The following is a 12,043-nucleotide window of genomic DNA, read 5'->3' on the forward strand; positions in this document are numbered from 1 at the left end:
CCCTCAAAAAGTGCTTGGTCATCACCAATCCACATGGTACAAAAAGCTGACAACACCACATGGCGCCCGTGCAGAGATTTTAGACACTTAAACGCGAAAACAGTTCCGGATAGATATCCTATCCCCCATATCCATGACTTCGCCAATGGACTCCAAGGTGCCACAATTTTCTTCAAACTGGACCTCGTAAAGGCATATTTTCAAATTCTAGTCGCAGAAGAAGACATTCATAAAACTGCATTGACCACACCATTTGGCCTTTACAAGTTCTTAAGGATGCCTTTCGGGCTGAGAAACGCCTGTCAAACTTTCCAGCATTTGATTGACGAAGTTTTCAGAGGTCTGTCGTTCATATTCGCATATGTGGACGACATTTTAATCGCCAGGAGAAACCTTGAAGAACACCGGCTACACCTGGAACAAACTTTCGAAAGACTGTCACATGTCGGTCTGAAACTAAACACTGATAAATGTGTTTTTGGCCACCAGGAAGTTCAATTTCTCGGTCATTTAATCGACAAGGATGGAATCTCCCCTTTGCCTGAAAAAGTAAGTGCTATTTTGAATTTCCCTCTACCGACATCTGTCAGACAAGTACACCGTTTTGTAGGCATAATTAACTATTACCGACTCTTTTTGCCTAACTGTTCCACGTTACTCGCACCTTTAACGGACTAGTTAAAAAACCGAACCAAAAACCAACAGTTAGTTTTGGAAGGACCTGCACTACAGGCCTTCAAACAATCGAAAACTGCTTTGGCAAACTTCACCAAACTTACATATATCCAAGATAGCGATACAACGGAACTTACACTTATGATGGACGCATCGGAAATGGCAGTAGGAGCTGTCATTCACCAAATTTCTGACAGCAAAATGACCCCTATTTCATTCTTCTCTGCCAGACTAAATATAGCACTTTCTCGAGAGAGTTACTTGGAATTTACCTTGCAATTAAGCACTTTAAGTATCTCCTCGAAGGCAGAAAATTTTCCATTTATACGGATCATAAACCCCTAATATTTGCTCTACACACACGTCGACAAATATGACATGAGAAATTCGACATCTGGACTATATAGCTCAATATTCTACCGATATACGGTACGTAAAAGGACAAGAAAACGTTGTAGCTGATGCATTATCTCGTGCAACAATTGCTTCTTTAAATTCCACTCCACTAAGTATGGAATTAATAGCACAAGAGTCAATACCACGCTCCCAGCTATAATGGACAAAACTTCACTGTTCGGAACAACAACTTTCTATTGCAATGTTTCACAAAAACACCCTCACCCTTATATTTCACTCAGATGACAAGTTTTCCAGCACTTCCACAATTTGTCCCACCCAGAAAAACGTGTCACCGTGAAATTAATAGTGAAACGTTTTGTTTGGCCAAATATGAATACAGACATCCGTAGTTGGACCAAAACTTGCATTCCTTGCCAAAAAAACAAAGTTCACAGGCACACAAAATCACCTTCAGGAACTTTCAGTGTACCAGATGCTAGGTTTACTCATGTTCATATCGACTTGGTTGGACCCTTGCCCACTTCAAAAGGACATACCCACATCCTTACTATAGTCAATAGATTCAGCAGATGGCCGACAGCAATACCAGTGAAAGACATATCAGCCGCAACAATAGCCAGAGCGATTTTACAAGATTGGATAGCGATTTTTGGAGTGCCCTCCGTAATTACAACGGACAGAGGCTCACAGTTTCAATCAACTCTTTTCGCTGAATTCAACCATTTGTTGGGAACAAAGCACATTAAGACCTAAGGGTGAGGGCAAACGGTATGGTGGAACGATTTCACAGACAATTAAAAGCATCTTTGGCTATGAACGAAAACAAAGCGGACTGGTCAGACAATTTGCCACTCATTCTCCTAGCAATTCGCAACACTGTGAAGGAAGATTTGCAGAGCACACCTACAGAATTAGTTTTTGGATCAGCACTGATTTTACCAGGACAATTCTGCAAAAACAATACAGACATTTCCCCAACAACAACTTTTGTGATGGATTTAAACCATAAAATGTTACAATTAAAATTCACTCCAACCAAAAAGCCAGACACGAATATTTTTGTTCCAAGCGATATTCACACAAGTAAATATGTTTTTATCAGGAACGACGCAGTCAAAAAACCATTCTGTCCCAATTATTCCGGACCTTATCTAGTTCTCGACAGAAGTGAAAAGTATTTTACCATATTAAAAAGAGATAAAAAAAACACTATTGCAATAGACAGACCTTAAACCTGCATTCATAGACGAACAATTACACATCTCTCCTAGTCCAATACAAGAACATACACACTCAGAAACTGACAAAGAAATTACAAAAACAACAAAAACAGGTTGAAAAGTTCATTGGCCAAAACATTTCAAACAATCCATAACTTATTAAAAAAAAAAAAATATATATATATATATATATATATATATATATATATATATATATATATATATATACATAAAAAAACAAAAGCGAAACATGTTTCTCTTGTATATATATATATTTTTTTCTCCCCAGGAGGGGGAGTCTTGTTCGAACATGTTTTTCCTCACATATACACACCCACATGTACGCATGCACACACACGCACACACACGCACACACGCTCGCATATACAAATCCTCATACACACACTCATAAGCATAATATATACGTATACACACACACACACACACATTGTGCGCACGCACCTGAGCTGTGATGTCACTTCCTTTTAAGTGAAATCTAGACATGCACAGCCAGAACACTCACCCCAATATAAAAGTCAACAACAAATATTCAACTTCCTTTTTCTTCCCTTTTTGCCTTGGTTCGTTAACCAGGCAAGTTCGCGTCCACAGCTCTTGGCTTGAAGACGTGGATGACTGCTATCATGAACGCGCGGCTTTGCTGAGGCCAACACACTCTCTCTCTCTCTCTCTCTTCTACATGCGAGACTACCATTTCTCGTTCTCTACTTCATTCCTTTCTTTTCCATGCGCGTAGTCGTCAACGACTGAATGAACACGTGTTCCATCTAAACCCTTTATTTTCGACAGAAAATAAACGACATGTTTATTTTATCCAGCAATTAAGTTTTGTTTCCTCCTTTCCATTCGTTTCATTATTTTCTTTTGGTCCGCAACATATTCATTACTGATACTTCTATATCAGTTAGGTCCGCAACATACTTCATTACTGATACTTCTATATCAGTATCTATAATTGATAAAACCTCTCTAGGAAATAAACTTTCTATTCAATTTTTTGTTTTAATTGAACAAAACACGTGACTTTTCATTCAAATGTTAGAACATCATAAAGTTTAGGCTTTCTAATACAAAAATAAATCAAGATAGAAACTTGGTTCAAAAGTTATATATACATTTTCTTTTTATAATCTTTTTATAATCACACACTTGTTTTCTAAATAATTAAAAATAAAAATTAAAAAATGTGTTATTCATTGCTGTAAACAGACATTTTTTTATGAATTTACATGAAGGTAGCGCACGTCTGCGAAAAGTATTCATTTCAAATTTTATAACAAAAGAAATAAATTTCGAACAGGAGCATTTGGTAACCAGTAGTTTTCAGGTTTGTTGATATGAAATGTGTTTATTTTAAATAGGTCCTTGTCTAAATGCTAAAAATAAATTATTGAAAAAAAAAATAATTAAAATATTTAATTTTCCTTTGCATCACAAGTTAAAATATTCAAAGGTTGAGAAAATAAATTTCTTTATAAACCGTATGGAAAACTAAGCTGGCCTTGTCGATTTTTTACACTAAGTCACCAATGTGCTTGCTGCTACTAGAAAAATGAACGCTGCTGTCCAAAAGATTTCTACTCCAAAATTCTTATATATATATATATATATATGTGCGTTCAAACAGTTTTCAAAAAAACTACTCAATATATTTTTATGATACATACATGAAAAAAAAAGAAGGTTTTTATACTAACCTGTGCATGTTTGAAATCTTTTCACTAAAAATTGGTTATGTTATAAAGCCTGAACTTTAAGGGACAGTACGGTCCAAACCAAATGACCAATTCACTTAGGACAAAAACTAAGATTAAGAAAATAATTTATTCTGCAATCAGAATAAATCTTAATCTTAGTTTTTTGTTGCCAAATTTGAGTATTTTCCCACTTCACAGAACTTTGGAAATCAATGAGATCAAATGGGTAACGCACGTGACGCTAAGGTGTAAACAAATATTCTCAGGGGTTCAATGAATAAAAATTTACTAAAAGACTATTGTAATAATTAGAAAACTCGATAAAAATTTAGAAAAACACATTTTTATAAAAAAAATAAAGGCACAATTCGCAGAGTTTATACATTGTTTAACAATGTTTACTAGAAACAAGACTATTATTATAAAAAATGGTCATAGGTATGGGGTTTTTATGTACTACATGAAAGAGTAATGCACAAAAGAAAAGAAAGTGAAGTATTATAAGGGCAATTTTAAATAAATGTTATCGCTGAAAACCATTCCGAACTGTAACACACATGACATGAAATGCCCCTATATCTAACTGTTTGTTCCCAGAATCTGATTGCTTCATCGTTTACAAATCTAAAGAACAATCAAACAATGCTAATGAACTCTTCTAACACTTAGTACACACGACAAACCTTTCAAAAAATGTTTTCAATGTTATTTTACTTGTTATAAATAAATGTTTCTTGTAAATTTTGTAACTCAGTATTTGGTTGTAATTAAATAAGGTCGTTTTTGAACACGTTTTTATTCCTAACAGATCGGTAGCCCTGATCTCAACAAACTGCATATTCAAACTAACATACTCATTAGGTCACACTCTATATTACACATTTGGTACAATTACAACATTTATTGGCCTTTATTCTGTGTTGCTTTTATTGTACAGTTTTATTGATGTCAGGATTTATAAAAAATCATTCTTACAGTGTAGTAGTCAATGCTATGCATTGTTAATTTAAAATTTTTTTCTTAGCAACAAGTCGTAAGAGTTAACAATCTTCATTTGTTTGACATTTTTTTTCAGTCCATCAGCTGTCATTATGCAAATTCTGAGTGCAAATATGTTGAAATCCAAGGAACAACACAGGAAAATATTGGAAAGGAAGTAGCTGAAATTGCCAAGCAGAAAGTGAACAAACTCTTTGGAAGTGTTGAAGGATTTGAAAACATTACTCTTCAGGTAGATGACCTCTCCAAGTCTTAATACAATATTATAGATTCTTGGTTAAGTAAATGTTCTTGGTACAATCATAAGATAACCATCAGTGTAGCAAATTAACTTCACATGGCAAATATTTTTGGTTCATTTTTATCATTTTTAACCACATTGAAATTCATTGAAATATTCATAAAAAAATGATTTCCAGTTTTGGAAAATCCAATCTTAGTTACAGTATATTAGATTATTACTTATTTGTATTGATTGGAACACAATTATTATTATTATATTATTACTTATTTGTATTTGATTGGAACACAACATTAGTATTGGCATTTTAATTGTCAATTTCAATTATATTTCACGTCACTTGTACGTGCATGTAAGTTTGTAACAAGTTTTACAGAAGCCAAGAAAGGTGAAACAGTTAGAAGACAGAAATGGAAACCATTAAGGAGAGAGAACAAAAAAGAAGAAAAAAAAGAAGAGAAAAAACAGAAACCAATAAAAAGAAAACAACAAAAAGAGAAATGATCAAAAAAAGGAGAGAAAAAAAGAAAACAACATGGTCTGTAACAGAGGACAGCAAAAGGGAAGGTGTGAAGGGTTGACAATCTGATGAGCTAAAAAGAAAATATTATGAGGGAACAGAAAAGGATTAAGTGGCAGAAAGAGTTGAAAAAAGTAAGTAAGAGTTTCTCAATAACACATACAAGTTCACTAAAGAGCTCTTCATAGAGGGCAAAGCAAGAAAACTTAAGTGTACCATGAAAAAGCTTTGACATCTTGAACCAGAAAAAGGAGTTGACACTATTTGCTGGACTGGCGATTACCCACTAAGCTAGAAGTAGCAGAGTGACTTGAAGAAGCGAGTAGATGATTTTATCAAGAATGCAAGGTTCAAGAGATCATGAGGCAATGATAATATCAACTGCAAACTGTATAAGAGTTGCCTAAAACTCAAAAAGCAACTATTCATTCTGCAGAGAAAAATGTGGAGAAAGATGAAATAGATTCTGACCCAGAATACAGCGATACTTCCCTCTTTGCTATGAATAAGAATATAAGGACTAAAGAACAAAAGGGAAACGAGTTACAACGTTGCCAACGTTGTAAACCAAGATTCACTTGCTACTCTCCTTACAAACATCTTTTCTTTTGCTGAATTGAAGATTAACTATCCAAAGACAAGTTGATTTTATTTGCCATTGTGCCTGCTAAAGGAAGCTAAGTGGAAGGAAATCAGACAGTTTAAAGCAATTTCACTCATTAACATAAATGAGAAGGTATTCTTGGAAATACTGGCAAAGAGGGTGATGGCATTTATACAGAAAACTAATTACATGAATGAAACTGTACAAAAAGCAGGAACTCGAGGTATCTGAAAATGCATGAAACATATACGATATGGAATGCCAAACAAAAAATAGAAAACCTGTTTGTAAGGAGAATAGAAAGTGAATCTTGGTTTACTTTTGGCAACCTTGTAACTTTTGTTTCTCTTATTTTGTTCTTTAGTAACTTACTCATAGAATATAACTTCCATGAGTAATCCTTCTGACAAAGAGGGAGGAATTGATGTTATCATTGGCAAGTTTTTGACCTTAAAGTATTATTTTTTAAGCTCCTTGCATTAGGTGGCTTCATGCCTTGTCAGGAGTGATTTCCATAAAAGAAAAAAACAATCTGACTTTAATGATGGATTTCAAGAAATGATGATGGGTGGAATATTATCACATTTTGATGCACAAATGATGATGGGTGGAATATTATCACATTTTGATGCACAAATTCATGTGATGTCTTGAATTGAACTTCCAGTTTGATGCAAAGTATCAATGATATGGGTTGTATGAGTTATGGAAATGATCAATGTGAAGTCGTCTGAGACCAACAGTGCTAAAATCAAAAGCTGTTTCAAAGTTTTTATGGATGATGTTTTCGAATTATCATGCAGAATCATGCTTGTCAACAATTTGCAAAGCTTGTGAAATTTAATGGAAAAGAAGGCATGTAATTGAACACCGAGAAAAGGTAAACAGAACGATGTAAGATGCATCTACAATCCAAGAGCTCAGTTGGAATAGAGATTTGTAGTCAAGCAAAGGAAGGACATGCCAACATTGATTCGAATTATGCAGAAAGTTCAAATTCTGGTGCCTGGAATTTGGACTTCACCTAATATTGCTGTGGTCAGTGAGGATCTAAAAAATTGAAAATTGATAAAAATGTAGATGAATGAAAAAAGTTGCTTTGTTGTCGAAATTTCCTGAAAAATTCTGTGCTGTATGGCAAAGGAATTCCCATGAAACTTTCAATTACTTGCAACATTGGCAAGGTGTTCTACCTTGTATTCTAATAATGATGATGGTAAGGATAAGGTGATGGAAGAGAGGTTCTATAGAAGTTCATTTTCATATATACTATTAAACTTTCTCTTATAGGCAGATTAAGACTGAAAACGATAATGAGAAATAAGATTTTAATGAGCTTCTCATTTTTCCTCTAGTGATAATGACACAGCAGCAATGGGACATGGTCATATGGAATAGCAAGAGGAAAGTCATCGATTTATTTTAGCTGACAGTTCTGTATGAGTTAAACATGCATACGGTCATGAAAAGAAGAAAAAGAAATACAAGTGAAAAGAAAAAGAAATACAATTATTATATTATTATGGATATCAAATCAAAATTATCTTTGAGTGAGAGGATATGTCAATAGAAAGCTTCTGTAGCTATTTAAGGTATGAGATCAACTTCACTTAAAGTGCAGTAACCGAGAGAGGAAATGCAGAAATGTTCAGATGGATGATTCAAGTGATTTGAAAGTGCTTGAGGCATTTTTGAGAGAGAAAACACTATACAATCTAGCAAACTCCAGTAATGAGAGCACTGTGAAGAGGAATTAGTAATACACTCTAAAGAGGTGCTATGGTTCTCATCTGATGACATCAACTTCTTGGATTCAACAGTGGAAAACACACACAAAAAATGTGTTTCTTCTTCAGTGTGTTCATTTTTATTAAATGATTTCAAAGCTATAATATATTTATATATAAATATATATATATAATTCGTATAAATATATATATATAATTCGTTTAGTTTCCTGTAATATAGTAATTGAGTTTAAACTAATTTAGTTTGATTTTTTTTTTTCAGGACACATGGCGAATTCGTGGCAAATTGGTACGTGGTTTGTCATCAAATCTGTAAAATATCACACCCAAAAAACGTGATGCTAATAAAATTATTATAAGGCTAATAACTGATATATTTTTTAAATTTATTATTAAATTGAATTGAAAAATCTTTTTTGATAATTGCTTAAATTTTCCAATTAAATCAAAGAAATAAAAATATTTTTAATATTTGTGAATGATATATATATATATATATATATATATATATATATATATATATATATATCATTTACTGTTGTTTTACTTAAATAAATATATATATATATATATATATATCATTTACTGTTGTTTTACTTAAATAAAATATATTATGTATAGACAAAATCAAAAATAAATTAATTTTATATTTAGATTTGTTCTGTTTTCCTTACATATGTGTGTGCGTGTGTGTAATATATATATATATATATCTGGAAAATATATATATATATACATCTGGAAAATGGCAATTTGTTGTTATATAAAATAAAAATCTTGATATTGAAAATTTATTCAAATTTCCAAAAATCCTTATAAAACTGTAAAGATACAAAATTTTAATTAGTTGACAAGGAGTACAAATGAAACAAGAAAAACCTTATTCCATGGAGTTTCGAAGAGTGCAATTCTTTTCATCAAAGGGAAGAGGTTTGCAAAATATACAAAATATTTTGCATCACAAAAAACAAACAATATGAGTTTATCATATTTGCATCAAAAATGTAATTTAACAGTTCATAGGAATTTAAAGAAACGGGAAAAAGTCCAATAGGAACCGGAAAAATTCGAAATGAGTCTGTTGAAAATCCATTGGTAACCCATATGAAAATAGAAATATAGATATAAATGTCCAGGGTAAAATGGAGCTTCAAGAAAAACAAACAGGTCATGTAGAAGTGAACATATGCAACATTTATTTTTAAATAACAGATCAAGGAAATGGAGAGTGTTTAAATGGAGATTCTAAATGAGAAATGGTGTGATAAGAGAAAAATAAAAAAGAGAGATAAAAATAGAAGAGAGGAAGAAAAAATATTAAGAAAATTGAGAGAAGAGGGAAGGAAAAAAGATAGAAATAGTTGAGTGGGGAGGCAAGAAAGAAAGGAATGAGGCAGGAAGAAAGTTATCTTTTTAAAATTACTTTTAGAAAGGTCAGTAAAGGTCAAATTATCCCAGACACGGTGATTAATTTTAAATTCGAAAAGAAGTAAAGTGGGAGATGGGAATAAAATGGTTTACTGAATTAATGCAAAATTATATATATATATATTTCTTTCTTTCAAGCCTGTGCAGTGGATTTTTAAGTGCAGTGGCTTATCCGTCATGGCCACGTCAGCTGGGACGATAACAGCGAGGAACTCAGGTTGTAGGTTTCATGTCAGCCTTGTCCTTGGCTCAAAAACCTTCCCCAGAGGCATGGGGAACATATTGCCCAATGAGATCGTCATATTGCCCATTTGCTCTGCCGGTGACCACAGATAAAGTATGTACGCCCAGTGGTGCAATACACCATGCACGAACATGGCTGCATCATCTGGGAAACGCTTTCCTTTCAGGACATGACGCTTGGAGTCAATATGTGAGGGATTTAGTGATGACGCTCGTCCGCCCTACTAGGTAGGGAGCAGCATGATGGACAACAAAGGTACTACCCCTTCCGTGAGCCACTATATATATATATTGCATATATATATATATATATATATATATATATATATATATATATATATATATATATATTGCATATATATATATATATTGCATATATATATATATATTGCATATATATATATATATATATATTGCATATATATATATATATTGCATATATATATATATATTGCATATATATATATATATATATATTGCATATATATATATATATTGCATATATATATATATATATATATTGCATATATATATATATTGCATATATATATATTGCATATATATATATATATATATATTGCATATATATATATTGCATATATATATATATATATATATTGCATATATATATATATATATATATTGCATATATATATTGCATATATATATATATATATATATTGCATATATATATATATATATATTGCATATATATATATATATATATATTGCATATATATATGCATATATATATGCATATATATTGCATATATATATATATATTGCATATATATATATATATATATATTGCATATATATATATATATATTGCATATATATATATATATATTGCATATATATATATATATATATATATTGCATATATATATATATATATTGCATATATATATATATATTGCATATATATATATATATATTGCATATATATATATATATTGCATATATATATATATATATTGCATATATATATATATATATTGCATATATATATATATATATTGCATATATATTGCATATATATATATTGCATATATATATATATATATTGCATATATATATATATATTGCATATATATATATATATATTGCATATATATATATATATATATTGCATATATATATATATATATATATATATATATATATATATATATATATATATATATATATATCGCATATATATATACTAGCAAAAGTACCCGTCATTGACTGGGTTCAAAAACAGCCTACAGAAAATGGACTCTGATTTATGAAAGCATGATAGGTTATGAAAAGGAAGGGTTGTAAATTTGGGTTGAAAAGCAAAATATGATGAAAGTAAAAATAAAATATATAAACTCCATAATTTATTATACCATTGAAACACTTATATACACTGAAACACTGTGGATCTATATTAAAAACACTTATATACACTGAAACACTGTGGATCTATATTAAAAAACCTTGTTAAACTTTGTGGCATGTTTCCATTCTTTGGAGGTCAGGTGCAAACGAACACCCCCATAATTTAATTGTACCATATTTTCTTCAAACTTAAAACATAATTATCAAAGTATACTTACGCAACTAGATATGAAAAGTCTTTATTAAAGTTTGTGCCTATTTCCATTCTATGGAGGCCAGGCGCGAACTCATACCCCATAATTTTATTATACCATCCCTATTTAAGTAAAAACATACGTATTCTTATGTACATCTAAATAAAAAAAAAACACTTTATATTATAGATATATCGCATATGTATGTAATATATGTATATATATTTATATATCGCATATATATTGCATCTACAAGGAGCGTGCAATAATACTTCCCATAGAAGTAGAGCAACGAAACTTGGTAGTCTTTCTCTACGTAGAGTTATGCATTTCTCCCATCGTTTGATGTAGCTCTGAAGACCGTTTTTGTAGAACACTCCAGGTTGGTCCTCCAACCACGATGTGACTTCAGAAATCAAGGCTGCATCATCTGGGAAACGCTTTCCTTTCAAAAACAACTTCATGGCTGGGAAGAGGTGTGAAAGTCAGAGGTTGCAAGGTCAGGAGAGTAGGGAGGATGAAGGAGAATTTCATACCACATGCCCGTGCTTCTGATCTTGTGTCATGCAAGTTATGGACTGGAGCGTTGTCCTGCAGGAGGAGGATACCTTTGCTGAACTTGCCCCGCCTCTTGATTTTGATAGCTTCCCTTAATTTCCTCAAAAGTTAAGCATAGTTAGGCTCCTGTAATCGTGGTACCCTTTGCCAGGAAATCTGTCATCACT

General features: G+C 31.7%; 1 protein-coding gene across 6 annotated transcripts in view; it reads left to right on the top strand.

Moving 5' to 3' along the window:
• Positions 1–8,453, top strand: part of LOC145271308 (phytanoyl-CoA dioxygenase, peroxisomal-like) — a 475,348-nt gene extending 466,895 nt beyond the window's left edge. For all 6 annotated transcript variants that reach the window (XM_080126931.1, XM_080126985.1, XM_080126883.1 and 3 more), the window contains 2 exons: positions 5,049–5,204; positions 8,348–8,453. In XM_080126931.1, coding sequence (XP_079983057.1) covers positions 5,049–5,204; positions 8,348–8,401 — 210 coding nt within the window. In that variant the 3' untranslated portion in view covers positions 8,402–8,453. The remainder of the gene's footprint in view (positions 1–5,048; positions 5,205–8,347) is intronic.
• The last annotated feature ends 3,590 nt before the right edge of the window (positions 8,454–12,043 follow it).

This window comes from Euprymna scolopes, chromosome 1 (assembly GCF_053919585.1).
Source record: "Euprymna scolopes isolate OS-2025 chromosome 1, ASM5391958v1, whole genome shotgun sequence".
Lineage (NCBI taxonomy): Eukaryota > Metazoa > Mollusca > Cephalopoda > Sepiida > Sepiolidae > Euprymna > Euprymna scolopes.